The sequence below is a fragment of the Prosopis cineraria genome, unplaced genomic scaffold (assembly GCF_029017545.1).
Source record: "Prosopis cineraria cultivar Desert tree isolate PC_DT_omini unplaced genomic scaffold, ASM2901754v1 PC11, whole genome shotgun sequence".
NCBI lineage: Eukaryota > Viridiplantae > Streptophyta > Magnoliopsida > Fabales > Fabaceae > Prosopis > Prosopis cineraria.
This window is the reverse complement of record NW_026555342.1, coordinates 17,631,673-17,648,380: the sequence shown is the minus strand read 5'-3', so window position 1 is coordinate 17,648,380 and position 16,708 is coordinate 17,631,673. Positions and strand designations below refer to the sequence as shown.

General features: G+C 29.0%; 1 protein-coding gene across 1 annotated transcript; it reads right to left on the bottom strand.

Moving 5' to 3' along the window:
- Positions 1–12,483: 12,483 nt before the first annotated feature.
- LOC129286224 (ervatamin-B-like) lies at positions 12,484–14,592 on the bottom strand. Its single transcript, XM_054922235.1, has 4 exons — positions 14,424–14,592; positions 13,662–13,894; positions 13,411–13,551; positions 12,484–12,738 (listed from the first exon to the last, which is right to left on the bottom strand). The coding sequence occupies exons 1-4, from the start codon at positions 14,590–14,592 to the stop codon at positions 12,484–12,486; spliced, it is 798 nt and encodes a 265-aa protein (XP_054778210.1).
- Between the last annotated feature and the right edge of the window lie 2,116 nt (positions 14,593–16,708).

The window sequence follows — 16,708 nt, the reverse complement described above, 5'->3', positions numbered from 1 at the left end:
TTTTTGGTATAAGTCAATGTGTTTTAATGATAATGTACATGGGAGGTGAAACTTGAATGCTTAATGATTTTGGTGCATGTCATGTTCTAGGCTTGGTTATATATCTATTTAGAGTATGTTTGGTGCGATTGTGGGGGGCTAATGGCTTAAGGGTGGGGGATTGAACACTTTGTTGATGTCGGATTGTAATTTGAATGTTTATAATACCTCGGTTGTTCAAAATGCCCATATGATATTGAATGGTGGTGAGACCTGAACTATTAGCCAGGTTATTTATTTATCTATGTGTGGATGCTTGAATTACTTCAATTGAAGATTTGAGTGAGTTGTGAGAATCAAAAGTTGAAATTTGAGGTTTGTCATGGGTGGTGTGCTACGACAGATGCTTGATTGGCTACAACATATGACATAATGAGTATCAGCCATGACAAATGTTCTCTATGTCACAAGTGCGGTGGAGGAGTATTAGCCATGGCGGATTGTGCTGTTTTTGACTAAAATTTCCCTTTGACACTATTTTTAGTTGTTATTCTTTTCAAATGTTTTCTAGGCTTCCCTAATGCTTTCTACTATGATTTTATTGGTTTAAAGGGCTTTTAAAAGATGTCTTCCTAATAATTTTTTATTTTGACATTCCATTTGTTGCAAAGTTCTTTAACTAATTTTTAGATTTTCAAATAGTATTAGTATTTTTTTTAGGTTTAATTAATTGGTTTTAAGTATTGTGGTTTTATTAGTGGATAATGTCTGACTACATCTTTGATATGGAACAACTTATAGACTCATAATTGATGCAAAGACTGTTAGGATGTTCAAATGTGAGTGGATTTGGTGAGAAGTCTCACATTAGAAAAAGTTGATAGTAATAAGTAATATATAATAAAGTAGAATATTTTGTGAACTTGAACTTTGAAATTTGAGTTAAAATCTACAATCCTTCCATTGTTATTCTTGCCTATTTGTCCTCTCAATCTCTACCCATTTTCTAGTGGTTTCTTCCTATTTCTAACAATTAGCATAAAGCAGTTTAGCCCAATACTTGGAAGCTTGTAATTGGGCATGGAATACAATATTTCATGCACAATTAATTACTGATGCAATCAATTTACATTTTCTCAATTCACCAAAAGTTTACATTTTACTAGTGCAACGATTAGCCCTAATTGATTGTGAAGAACAAAAGATGAGAGACAAACAGAGCTTTTATTCATAACTAAGGCATTAGATGAGCATTATTTAAAGGTGACTCATTTTTCCATTTATTTACACCAAATACATACATATACTGTGTGACGAGCACAAGTCCAAAGGGAGAGCCTATCCCAAAAGACTAGTTTGTTGGGTGGGAGAGCCCCTCACACTTATAAATCTCACAATACGTGTGAGACTCCCCGATGTGAGACTCGTGACATAGTGTATAGGTAGAGTTCAAGCATAGGAATCAAGCTTCAAACGTGTTGCGTCTTTGGTTGGGGCACTACCATAACAATTCATGTTACATACTCCCTCAATAGAATCTGTGTTTCTTTTGATGAAGATATAACCATACTGTCCCCAAAAGATTCCCCATGAGTTTTTAACAATCCAATAATCTTGACCATTCCATGAACCATATCCCACAATTAATACAGTAAGGTTAATTTTACATGAACTAATGCAATCGTCCCTTGTAAAGATTTCCTGCCAAATGACACATGCATCTTTTAACTTTGAAGAACTACTCATGATAGAGATGATCGTACGAATTACAAATCTACATGCTGTCAATAAATTAATTTTTTACAAAATTAATTAATCAATTTATAAATTAACTAGAACAAATTAAATTGTCCCCTACCTTAAAGGTGAAACAATTAAAAAAAATTGAAAACTAAGAAATACATGGTAAAGCCAAAAAAAAAAATCCCTCATGATATCAAGCCTTATTTATAAGTCACTTAGCTTCTAACATATTTCACTAAAATAAAAAAAAAACCTCAAAAACTTATTGATGGAAGGTAAAGAGGAAAATTTGTGATAAAAAAATAACCACAGGGCTGATAAATAGAACAAAAAAATCATTATCTCCCTCCTTTATGAATAATACTATTTAAATAAAATTGTTTAATGAGTGATTCTAAGAACATTCACATGCAGTAATGACATTACTGTCGCATAGCACCAAAATTAATAAAAACTAGATTTTACAGTAAAGCACAACCTAGGTCATTTCTCTAAGAGTCAATAGAGTAACTATTTGAATTATGATTATGAAAAGCTAAAAAATGGGGGTGTTTTATAATGAAATTAAAAAAATCTAAATTAAAATTAGATAAATAAAGAAAATTCAACTGAAAAAATTATCAAGAACAAGCAGTGCAATCAATCACAACCCAATCACCTAAATTTAATCTTCCTCATCCACAAATTAAATTAATTTTATTTAACTTTATTATTTTAGTTTTATTATTTATTTCTCAAATTATCATTCAAGAATTAAACAAGAAATTAAGTTATAAATTAATTAAGATCTCCTTTAACCCCCAACCTAAAAACTATTCCATGTTAGCCACACCAGAAATAAAGCATGGATAATCACCCACGCTAGGCCAAATTACTCTTATCTTACTATATCAATCGATTATAGCAAGCAAAACCTCAAATAAAATTTATAACCCAAAAATTATACAATAAAGCTACTTTAATCAGCAATAGCAGTTAAAGCATAAAATTCAGAGATAGCGAGAAAAATAGCAAGTTGAAATAAAGTTAAAATAAAATCTTCTTTGATTATCAAAGACTCTAATTAAAATTTAGGATCATAGTTTGTAATTGATCACACCAAGAAAATTAGCTCTCCATAGAATTAAAAATCAAAAAACATAAAATGAGAAATTGACATCACCCAAGAAATTGAAGGAAGAAAAGACGAACGGCGATCGCTGCTCTGTTTGCCTTCTTTCATTTTTTTCCCAGATCGTGCTTCTCATTCCTCATGTATATATGTGTCTCAAAAATGGTGCGTGTGGCTTGCTTTATATATATGTACTGTGCTGCGTCTCTTTTTCTTTCCATTTTCTAATAAAACTTAATAATTTATTAAAAATATTAAACTACCCTAAACAACCCTAATTAAAAACTACACTAAAATACCCAAAATAAATATAAATGAAATTTCTAAAATTTAATGTTTGATTTGATCTCCAAGCATGCTCATATTCTTCTTATCCAATATATTCTCTATCAATATCTTCCAAATTAAATTTAGAAGATCTTCACAAATAAAATAGAATTAAATAGCACTTGTGCAAAGAATATTAAAGATAATATTTATATTTTAAAATCAAAGATTTAGTTAGTTAACATCCTAAAACTGAATATTGGCTAATAAAATTAAATAATATCTAATTAAACTCAATTAGCCTCAAATAAATATTTAAAAGGCTAAATTAAAAGGATAAAAATATATAAAATTATAATTTATCAAGTAATGAATGGCATGAAGTTGAAGAAATGAATTTACATAGTAGGGCGTAATAAAGGTATAGATGACTTACGCTTTTGTAGTGCATAAAGGATTTGCTTGCATATAGCACTAATAGGCTGTAAGTAAACAGCACATCGCAGAGATTCTTCTGATATAGGTGTTACCCAACATCTATAGCCATCAATAATAGCACATACTCCATTCTTTTAAAAATGTAAGGCATTTTTTAAGAAGTTAGATGTTAAAAAATATAAGGCATTTTTAGTCTTTTGAGGTATAATCATCGTCTTTTTTCCAAAAGTGTCCTTATTAATAATAACTTTATGTTTATTGTAGGGTGTTTAATAAGGGTAAATATGAAAAGATATGGTTAATTAGAAAGTAGGTAACTATTTTATTGGGGAATGAGATTCGGTTAAAAATGCCTTACATTTTTGAACGGAGGGAGTACCTTTTTTGCCTGGTTCCAATTAAAATTAAAAACAATGTAAAACAAGAGAGCTAGGCGATACGTATAAATATTCAAAGTTCGAAACTGACCCAAGCAAAGATGTGAAGAGACAGGAAAAACGCTCACCAGTGTGTAATTGCAGGGAGTATCTGTACTCATAGATGGATAATCGCTTTCTGAGGCAATACCATGATTTTCTAAGACACATCTAAATGCGTTACAGAACCACCCTCCATTATAACCATAGTCATCGTTATCACAAGATATGAGTTCTTGTTCAGAAAGAGAAGGAAGATAATTTGTGGCTATTTTAGTTATTCCTTCAATGGCTCTAATTGCAGAATACGCCCAGCTAGAACCTGTAAAAATTATTTTGGTTTGCTTTATGCTCCTGTCACATGTTACTATTAAGTTATCAAAAAAAAAAAAACACACACACACACACACAGTTAATTCAAGCTAACCACAACATGGATATTTAACTGGATTTGCAGGTCCCTTTTGCATCCAATCCCAGGAAGAAGGTGCAATACAGGATTCATTGTTGAACACCATATTGCCCAAATTGCTTTTGATGATCCCCTTTGGCTTTTGAAAACAATACTATGTCATTCTTACTATTAGTAAAAGTTAATTTTGATCAATAATTGATCAGAAAATAATATAAAATGACCTTAAAAATTACAAAAAATGATCCATAAAATTATAAAGAAGAGGACCAAATAAATTTTCTTGAACCTACTTGGCATTTTCTGTAATTTTTGAGGTCTTTTTTATTATTTTTTGATCAACTAATAATCAAAGTTAACATTTGTTTATAGTGAATTTATATTGTACCGTTTTCAAAAGTTGAAAAAGAGCATTATATTAAAAACGAATTTAGAATCCTGACGCTTTTAGATTTATGAAATTGCCCTTTAACCTTTGAAAAACACAAAGTTAATTCAAACTAACCACAGTCTTTTTTATCTTTAACTGGAGTTACAGCTCCCTTTTCTCCCCAATCCCAGGAAGAAGGTGCAACACATGATTTGTCGTTGAACACCATATTGCCCGAGTTGCTTTTCGTGTGGGGCGGCCTTCTCTCACGCAGATAGATTTCGCTGAACTCTTCATATCTCATATCAGTAAACTTGTTCAACCCTAGACGTTGCTCATAGGGTGTCTTTCTTTTTGAATTTTTCTCTTTGATATACATGAGATTGCTCTTGAAAATCCGAAATCTCATCATCTCCTCTTCTAGGGTTTGGTAGTCTCTTTCCATCTCCTTCTTCCGCAGTTCAAAAAGTTCAAACACTTCTTTCTCAGAAATGAACTTGTCCATATCTAGAGTCGAAATGAAACTCTCAATTGGAAAACTGGAAGTAAGACAAATCAAACCATACCAAACCACAAATTGGAGAACTCATTGTGCACTAAAAGGCGATAGCATTGTTCCATATATGTAGGGAGGGAGGGAGCGCCATAGTCCCTTATAATTTTCCCCAAAAAAAAAAAAGCAAAAAGCCTCAATTTTTATACAAATAAACCAATCTAACACATACACCTCAGATTTCGAAGTGTTCGTACTTCTATTTAAATCGAACCATATCAAATTGGTTCTTGAATAAAATACATTTTAAAACCAAACAAAGTAAAACAAAAAAAACAGAAACAAAAATGTGTTATATAAGGGCCTGTTTTTTTGTTTTTCCATTTAAAAAAAAACTATTTTGCAAAACATTTTTAAAAATTTTCTTTTCCAAAAAAAAAACAAAGAAAATTAGTTTGTTTATATTATACAAATAAACAAATCTAACATTCGTACGTATGCACCACAGATTTCGAACTGTTCATATTTATATTTAAATCCAACCATCTCAACTTGGTTCTTGAATAAAATACATTTTAAAACCAAACAAAGTAAAACAAAAAACAGAAACAAAAATCTGTTATATAAGGGCCTGTTTGTCGTGTTTCCATTTTTTTTTTGTTTTAAAAAACTATTTTGCAATACAGTTTTAAAATTATTTTTTCCAAAACAAAAAGAAAAGAAAATTTGTTTGTTTCTGTTATACAAATAAACAAATCTAACATTCGTACGTATGCACCACAGATTTCGAACTGTTCATATTTATATTTAAATCCAACCATCTCAACTTGGTTCTTGAATAAAATACATTTTAAAACAAAATAAAGTAAATAAAAAAAGAAACAAAAACGTGTTATATAAGGGCTTAATTGTTTGTCTTTCCATTTTTTTTTGTTTTCAAAAACTATTTTGCAATACAGTTTTTAAAATTATTATTTTTCAAAACAAAACGAAGAGAATTTTTTTTTGTTTGTATTAATTTAAAAACTGTTTTAGAATTAAAAGATTGGTCAATAGTGATAGTCTTGTGGTTGATGGTAGTGACTTACAATTGCAATTGATCAAATGTGACTGTAGTTTTCAATAACTGAATGCGATTTATTATGAAAACAAGAAAAATAAAATGAAAATAATTTTAAAATGTTTCTATTTTTGTTTTCAAAAACAAAAAATGAGAATATTTTTAAAAATAACTTATCCAAACAAGTTTTTAATTTTTTTTGTTTTTGAAAACAAAAAACTGTTTTTTTAAAAAAGAAACCAAGCAGGCCTTAAAAACTTTGTCAGATGTACAAAATTAAATTCAAGCACATATCCCTCCATTTGCATCATACTCATATAATTCAATTAAAAGTTTTTTAGGTCTGATAACCCAAGCAAGTTTAAAAGAAACTGATTTTATTATAAATTAGATCCTTTGTTAAAAGAATTACCTTCATGGTATTTTAGTTATAATATGTGCATTAAAAATACTAATAATTAATTTCAAGTGTTTTCAGCTTTTATATAAAGTGATATTCTATTCATATCTAATATTTTATTTTATTATTAAAAATACAAGGGAACTATTTAGTCTGTCAATCACATTCAACTAAGTTTTTCAACTTGCTTGGTTTCATCGTCTTATGGTATTTTTGGCGATTCATTTTGATGGCTTGCGAATTATAACTTCATTTTAAAGTTCAAACCAATGTGACGTCATTTTCTTACAATTATGGATCAACAAAAGACTTGGTTTCTCTCCATTTTGTTTTGTTTACACTATAAATTTGAATCATTCATATTAAATTTTAATGAAACAAATTAATTTATATTTTTAAAAACTATCATATCTAAATTATCAAATTCAATTTAATAATTTAGATTTATAATGTTTTCTCCACTCCAGTGGAGGAAAGTCAACTGCTCAACTGTATCCATTATTATAATATTCACGACAACATGAGTGCCAAAAAAAAAACATTAATAACTTTTCATCATTAGAAAACAACGTGCTTGTCAAAACTAATTAGCATTTATTAAGAAAATCCAAATGCCATTATTAAACTTAAAAATTTACAACAATCGTGAAGCATTCAAACTTTCCTCTTATTCAAAGCTATTATATATATATATATATATATATAATAGCTTTTCAATTGTCATGATAGCTTCAGGTTAATAGTGAAGGTTGTAAATTGTAACAATTTATGTAGTTTAAAATTTAATTGAAAACAGAGATAAATATTTTTAACTGGCTATTTGTTACGAACATCAACTATAATCTTTAAATTTGTGGTGACTTGTGGCAACATTGTGGCAATTTTTTAGCTTTCAACCGTGACTTTTGTTGCTGCTAAAAGTTAATTTTTTTTTTTTTAGTGTATTGGGCAGCTTTCTTTCATTTAAATAAATTTCACTGAACTCTCCATAACTCAAATCAGAAAACTTGTTCAAAGTTCAAACCTAGGCGAGAGTCAAAGGGTGAATATGTTTTTGCATTTTCCTCTTTGATATACTTCAGATTGCTCTTGAAAATCTCAAATCTCATCACCTCCTCTTCTAGGGTTTGGTATTCTCTCTCTGTCTCCTTCTTCCACAGTTCAAAAACTTCAAAGATCTCAGAAGTGAACTTGTCCAGATCTAGAGTCGAAATGAAATTCTCATTTGGAAAACTAGTTGTGAGACAAATCAAAGCATAAACGGAGGAGCATCTTAGTAAGTAGAGAACTCATTGTACACTAAAAGGTGATAGATATCAAGCGTTTGGATTCCATATATACAGGGAGGGGAAAAGAGAGCTACAGTCCCTTATATTTTTCAAAAAAAAAAAAATCCTCAAGTTTTATACAAATAAACAAATCTAGCACCCGTACATGTACAACTCAAATTTTAAAGTGTTCATACTTATATTTAAAATCCAACCATATCAACTTGGTTCTTGAATAAAATACATTTTAAAACTAAACAAATTAAAACAAAAACAAAAACAACAAAAAAATTGTTATATAAAACTATCTTTGTTGTAAGAAAACATCAAGCACATATCCCTCTATCCCTCTATCCCTCTATATGCATCATTTTCATATAATTCAATTCAAAGTTTTTTTTTTTTTTAACTCACGATACCCAAGCAAATATATAAGAAACTGATTTTATGATAAGTTATATCCTTGGTTAAAAAAATTACCTTGAACGGTTTTATTTTAGTTATCACATGTGCATTAAAAAACTAATAATTAATTTCAACTGTATTCAGCTTTTATATAAAGTGATATTCTGTTAAAATCTAACATTATTATTTTAATATTAAAATACAAGCGAACTATATAGTCTGTCATTCATTCACATTCAAATAAGAATTGCAAATTGCTTGGTTTCACTGTCTTATGATCTTTTAGATTCAATTTGATGGTTTGCGAATGACAACTTTATTTTACATGGTTCGAATCAATGTGACGCCATTTTCTTATAATTATATATGGATCAACTATACGCATTATTATAATATTGACGATGACGATGACGACAAGAAGAGTTCCAAAAAATAAAAACAATAATAAGTATTCATCATTAGAAAACAACGAATTGTCAAAATTAATTAGCGTTTATTAGGAAAATCCAAATGCCATCATTATACTTAAAAAATTACAACAATCGTGAAGCGTTCAAACTTTCACTGAACGCTCCGGGTAATTATCCAATGCAGTGAACTGATTCGTTGGGTTCAGTTCATTTATATATATATATATATATATCTATATCTATATATATATATCTATATCTATATATATATATTTATAGCTTTTCAATTGTCATGATATATTCGGGTTGATAGTGAAGGTTACAAATTGTAACTATTTATATAATTTAATTAAAGGGTCGATAGTGAAGGTTACAATTTGTAACTATTTATACAATTTACAATTGAATTGAAAACAAATATAAATATTTTTAACTGCCTGGTTGTTAATTATGAACGTCAACTATAATCTTAAAATTTTCTTCATGTGGGGAATACGAAAACAATAACTTTGCCATACTATGAAGTGGTTCATCAGTTTGGAGATCTGGAATTTCCATACTTTTTTTAACATATTTTTTGAATTTTTATCAAAGTGTTGGCAAGCTTGCAAATTGTAACCTTTTAAATGATGGTAGATTGAAACTGTTAAACAGATTACCTAATTGATTATGATGAATATGCCAAATATGATTTTTAAATAACATCGATGTACTACGTCTGTTACAGGTATAAGGTTTTTATTTTTTATTTTTTGGAAAATCTTATATTTCAATATATAAGGCATTTTATGGAATTTTAAGTGCTATTAATGTATTTTTACCAAAAATGTCCTTATTAGTATATCAAAATTAATTGCCTCCCATTAGAAACAAATAATCAATTATTGGTATCAAGGGAAATAGAAATTGGAGAAAAAACAGAGCGATATTAGCTTTAAGCAATACACTTCACAATAGAGATGAGCCAATGAGTTGTTTGGATCCATTTTATCCCAATACTTAGCCTGATTTATATGAAGTAGAGAATTAAAAAAAATCCACAACTATATGCCCATGCCAAGCCCAAAATTGATGTATATGAAATTAGGTCTCTAAAAAATTCTTGGGTAGACCTAAAATGTCACACTAGTACAAATTATAGATTTTATAGTGCACTTTTATATCGGTTGAAAAACAAACAATGTAATAAGTTTAGATAGTGACATTTTTATAATGTTTGTACTTGAGTGCTAGACTTTCTACATTGAGTGCCTTCGCAAACAATGAAGAAAGCACTTTCTATATTGGTTATTGGTACTAACTAATGTAAAAAGTGATCTTTTAGCTTTTTCTTTTTTAAGTTTGATGTTCTTTCTACATCAGTTAATACAACTGATATAAAAAACATAGACTTTCTACACCCTTGAAACAATATTATCTCATGAATTAATGTAAAAAAACTTGCTTTTTTGCTACTATAGAAAAGCCTTTCCTATTATAGTGCCACCTCATATGTGCACTGACCAACTAGAGCATCATAACACGTCACAACAATTTTAATTTGAGTTGGGATTTACCTGACATTTTTATTTCTCTTATTTAATTTATATTATTTAAATTATTTTAATCTTTCTTTTATCTCAACTCCTTTTCATAGTCTTTCTGTATAGCCTGAATATTCTGTCGCCTCCGTCGATTGGCATTCCTTCTTCTCCCTCAATCATCTCTGCTAGTTTTTGCCGTTATTGTCATTTTCACGCACAGCTTTGCACTCTTTCAAGATCTATGTTAACCTCTAGAATCTCACCTCACTTGAGAACATTTTCCCTAGACTTTAACATATTTTGACATAATTGTATATATTTTGAATACCCAAATTAGTAAAATATGTATTTTACTTTGGATTTGCACACATTCAGTGGCGGAACCATGGTATACCTAAGGGGGGCCAAGGTTCCGCCACTCAAAAAGCTTAAACTCCAGGTTTTGTTTAGTTTCATAGTTGTCTAATATAATTCACATCCTCTACCAGTTTCTGTATAATATATATGTGTGGCTTGACCCTCTCCCCAGACCAAGAAATAAAAGGATTTGATGCACTTTTTTCCAAGTCAAATGTTATTCAAATATAATCTAAATACTTAAATTGCCATGATTTGAGACATAAATATAAAAATTATTGAAACCAAATTATAAACACACAAATATGTGAGTATACATATTAATTAATATACTTTGAAGGAAATAGAATACATAACTTATTATTTACTATTTCTATGAAAGCCAAAAATTTATTCCTAAACATAAAATGATACTTAATATCTATATTATACATGCTAATCTTCAAGTTTTTGCAATTAAAAATATTTAAAAGAAAACATAAATTATTATTAAAAACTGAGAATTTGTAGAAATATTTTCTTAATTTATCACATATATAGTTTTTCTATATTTTTTACATTTTTTGTGATTAATTTTACAGATAAATAATTTCACTTTTAAATTTTTAAATTTTTACAGATCAATATTATATAATTATTTGTAATTTCTTATATAAGATTTTTAAAGTTATAAAATTACACAAACAATTAATTGTCATAAAAATTTAAAATAAATAAAAAATATAGATATTGTAGGACTTAATTTTAATATTTTGGCCCCCCTTAACATTCATTCTGGTTATGCCCCTGCACACATTACTTTATTTTGATATTGTAGGACTTAATCTATATGTTATTACTTTTTAAGGTTTTGTTGGAAGTATTTCTGGATCTTTGATTATACTTTTGAAAGGTTTATAGATTAAGAAATCAGGTGCAAAGGTAACTAGTCACGCCAAATAAAAGTATTGTGCGGACCTGACCAAAGTCATTACCAAAATCACAAAATATTGATGAAGATGTACTGAACCACATTTCCCCCAAGATGGTCCCTATGAGTTTTTGACGATCCAATAATCTTGACCAGCACCCAAAGAATCATATCCCACAATTAATACAGCATGATTATGTTTACATGAATCGATGCTTGAACAATATAATTGGCCTCATCCCTATAAATGTTAAGAAAATTAAATGAACCATCTATTCCAATCAAATCCTACCTTGAGGTGGAAACCATTTTGTGTGTGTGACCCCATTGCTTGGGTTTGGGACGTCTTCAAAGTCTGAATCTTGGTTCCGTGATTCTTTGAGTACTTGAGAAGGTCATGTCAATGTCAATGTCATTAAGAAAAATGTTTAAGTGCCATTTTTCTTTCTAACCTAATCTTAAAGCATAATAGGAAAGAAATATATATAACATCAATTTTTTTTTTTTGCTTTGCTAACATAATCTTAAAATTGTGTCTCCATTATTTTGTTATTTTTGTGTCTTGAATTTATTTTTACCTCGAACTCATCTTAGTGTTTGCTAAATTAAGAATAATTTGTTTACAAGTTAGAACTTAGAAACCATTTTAATGATAAATTCTTAAGAATACCAACCTCTTCATTTCGTTAGATTAATTCTCTGTGAAACAAATTAGTCCTAATTCATTGTGAAGAACAAAAGTTGAAACACACAAACAGAGCTTTTATTCATATATAAATAAGGCATTACATCAGCTTTACTTAATGGCGATGCATTTTGCCATTTATTTATACCAAATACATATATAGTAAGGCTCACGATGTATGACACATAACTATATATATCGCTTGGCTTTATTTATTATATAGCCGTAGGTGGATTTCATGCAGAGGAATCAAGCTTCAAAAGTAGGCCTTTGGTTGGGGCACCACCATGACAATTCATGTTACATACTCCTTCAATAGAACCTGTGTTTCTTTTGATGAAGATGTAACCATACTGTCCCCAAGAGCTTCCCCATGAGTTTTTGACAGCCCAGTAATCTTGACCGTTCCAAGTACCATATCCCACAATCAATACAGCATGGTTAATTTCGCATGAACCAATTGATGAGCAATCGTCCCCAGTAAAAATTCCCTGCCAAATAAGACATCTGTTAACTTCGAAAATATATCTTGTTACATTGAAGAACTAGTAGAGAGATATGACATGATAGATGATCCCCTGGACTACAAATCTACTGTCAATACATTAATGGAAAACTATAATTTTAAGTCTCCGATTCTTTTTCAATTATCCATTCAGTCCCTGACTTTTGAACAACTCATTCTCTTAAGTTTGTTGACCCAGGATAGCTCACTTCATATTATTTTTGACTCAGTGCAATCTAGTCCTTATATCTTTAATTCAATAAATTACAAAGGCCAAGTTGTATTGAGTCAAAATTCAAGGATTAAATCAATAAACGAGACAAAGTTTAGGAACTAAAAATTATGTTATCCCTAAATTAATATATAAATTAATTAGTTAACTAGAATAACCCGCTACCTTAAAGGGGAACATGAAACTAAAAAAAAAACAAGAAAACTTAGAATATTATAGCAACTAAGCAAAGTAAAAATATAAATATAAATGAATATACTATTTAAAAAAATTGTTGAATGAGTGACTTCAAGAACAGTCATATACAGTAGTGAATGGCGTCAATTCATTTTAATGTTATAATATATATATATATATATATATATTAGAAGTTGAAGACATGAAGTTGAACAATAATCCTATCCAATTTAGCTGGGCATGACTTACGCCTGCGTACTGCTTCAAGCTTTTGCTTGCATATATGTTAACACTAATTGGCTGTGAGTAAACAGCACATTTAAGAGATTCCTCTGATATAGGTGTCACCCAACAACCATAGCCTTCAATAGTAGCAGATATCTTTTTCGCCTGTTTCAAAATTTTAAAAATTTAAAAAAAAATTAGGCAATATATTTATAAATATTCAAAGTTTGAAATTGACCCAAGCAAAGATGTGAAGGGAAAGATAAAACACTCACCAGTGTGGAATTGCAGGGACTATCTTTAGCTATATATGGATAATCGCTTTCTGAGGCAATACCATGATTTTCAAAGACATATCCAAATGCGTCACAAAACCACCCTTCTTTATAACCAGAGTCATACTTGTCACAAGATGCGAGTTGTTGTTCAGAAGGAGAAGGAAGATAATGTGTAGCTATCTTGGTAATTCCTTCAATGGCTCCAGTTGCAGAGAATGCCCAACAAGAACCTGTGGAAATGATTTTTATATGCTTTATATATGCTTGTGTCATATGTTACGATTAAGTTATTTAAAAAAAAGGTTATTGGGCAATTTCTCCCTTAAATTATGAGTGAAGGAGCGACTGAAACTATAAATTTATTTTAATATAATATTCTCCTTCAACTTTTAAAAACAGTGCAGTACCTTCCCTACTATAAATAAAATTTAATTTTGATCATTAGTTAATTAGAAAATGTCAAAAATTACAGAAAACTAAATGATCGATAAAATTATAAAAGATGACCAAATAAATTTTCTTGACCCTACTTGGTCATTTTCTGTACCTTTTGCAGTCATTTTCTATAATTTTTTGTTCAACTAATAATCAAAGTTAACATTGTTAATAGTAGGTTTCATAATGTATCATTTTCAAAAGTTGAAAGAGAATATTATATTAAAAATAAGTTTAGAATTCCCAACACTCTTAGACTTATAGTTTAAAAATGAAATTATCCTTTTAAACCCTTCAAAAACAAAGTAATTAATTCAAACTAACCACAGTTTTTTTTATCTTTAACCAGAGTTACAGCTGCCTTTTCTCCCCAGTCCCAGGAAGAAGGTGCAACACATGATTCGTCGTTGAACACCACATTGGCCAAGTTGCTTTTGATATGGGGCGGCTTTCTCTCACGTAGATAGATTTCGCTGAACTCTTCATAACTCATCAGAAAACTTGTTCAACCCCAGACGTTGGTCATAGGGTGTCTTGCTTTCTGCATTTTCCTCTATGACATACTTCAGATTGCTCTTAAAAATCTGAAATCTCATCACCTCCTCTTCTAGGGTTTGGTATTCTCTTTCTGTCTCCTTCTTCCACAGTTTAAAAAGTTCAAACACTTCTTTCTCAGAAGTGAACTTGTCCAGATCTAGAGTCGAAATGAAATTCTCATTTGGAAAACTAGAAGTGAGACAAATCAAAGCATACCAAACTGCGAAAAGGAGGAGCATCTTAGTAAGTTGAGAACTCATTGTACACTAAAAGGTGATACATATCAAGCGTTTGCATTGTGATTCTTGCATAGCATTATTCCATATATATAGGGAGGGAGGGAGGGCCCTAGTCCCCTATATTTTTCAAAAACAAAAAACAAAAAACAAAAATCCTCAAGTTTTATTCAAATAAACCAATCTAACGTTCATACATATACAACTCAGACTTCGAAGTATTCATACTTATATTTAAATCCAACCATCTCAACTTGGTTCTTGAATAAAATAAATTTTAAAACAAAACGAAGTGAAATAAAAAAACAGAAACAAAAATGTGTTATATAAGGGCATATTCGTTTTTGTTTCCATTTATTTTGTTTTTAAAAACTATTTTGCAATATAGTTTTTAAGATTATCTTTTCCAAAACAAAACAAAAAGAATTTGTTTGTTTGTATTATACAAATAAACAAATCTAACATTCTTACATATACAACTCAAATTTTGAAGTCTTCATACTTATATTTAAATCCAACCATCTCAACTTGGTTCTTGAATAAAAAACACTTTAAAACTAAACAAAGTAAAACAAAAACAGAAACAAAAATGTATTATATAGGGGCCTGTTTGTTTGTGTTTCCATTTATTTTTGTTTTTAAAAACTATTTTGCAATACAGTTTTTAAAATTATTTTTCCCAAAACAAAGAAAAAAGAATTTTTTCCTGTTTGTACCATACAAATAAACAAATCTAACATTCATATGTATGCAACTCAGATTTCGAAGTGTTCATACTTACATTGAAATCCAACCATCTCAACTTGGTTCTTGAATAAAATACACTTTAAAACCAAACAAAGTAAAACAAAAAACAGAAACAAAAATGTGTTATATAGGGGCCTGTTTGTTTGTGTTTTCATTTATTTTTGTTTTTGAAAACTATTTTGCAATACATTTTTTAAAATTATTTTTTCCAAAACAAAACAAAAAGAATTTTTTTTAGTTTGTACTATACAAATAAACAAATATAACATTCATACATATGCAACTCAGATTTCGAAGTGTTCATACTTATATTTAAATCCAACCATCTCAACTTGGTTCTTGAATAAAATATAAAAATGTGTTATACAAGGGCCTGTTTGTTTGTGTTTCCATTTTTTATTTTTAAAAACTATTTTGCAATATAGTTTTTAAAAGTATTTTTCCAAAACAAAAAAAAGGAAAATTTGTTTGTTTGCACTAATTTAAAAACTGTTTTAGAATTAAAAGATTGTTCAAAAATGACAGTCTTGGATGTGGTTAATAGTAGTGACTTATGATTGCAATTGATCAAATGTGACTGTAGTTTTCAATGACTAAATGTGATGTATTATGAAAACAAGAAAAATAAAATGAAAACAATTTTAAAATATTTCTATTTTTGTTTCTAAAAACAAAAAATGAGAATTGGAAACAATTAAAATTAGAATACTTATCTAAACAAATTTTTTATTTTTTTGTTTTTGAAAACAAAATCTGATTTTTAAAAGACAGAAACCAAACAGGCCTTAAAAACTTTGTTAGATGCACAAATTTCAAGCACATATCCCTCTATATGCATCACATTCATATAATTCAATTCAATTTTTTTAAGGCCTGATACAGAAGCAAATTTAAAAGAAACTGATTTTATGATAAATTATATCTTAGTTAAAAAAATTACCTTCAAGGTTTTTTAGTTATAATATAGTTATTAAAAAAACCAATAATTAATTTCAACTGTTTTCAGCTTTTATATAAAGTGATATTCTGCTCATATCTACTATTTTTATTTTCTTATTAAAATACAAGGGAACTATTTAGTCTGTCAAT

Bases quoted from the DNA above. Each gene is read 5' to 3' on its own strand.
- LOC129286224 (XM_054922235.1), bottom strand. From the start codon at position 14,592: ATGAGTTATGAAGAGTTCAGCGAAATCTATCTACGTGAGAGAAAGCCG. The intron at 13,895-14,423 runs GTTAGTTTGAAT...TCATTTCCACAG, and splicing joins TAAAGATAAAAAAAACTGTG to GTTCTTGTTGGGCATTCTCT. The intron at 12,739-13,410 runs GTAAGTCATGCC...CTTATTTGGCAG, and splicing joins GCTTGAAGCAGTACGCAGGC to GGAATTTTTACTGGGGACGA.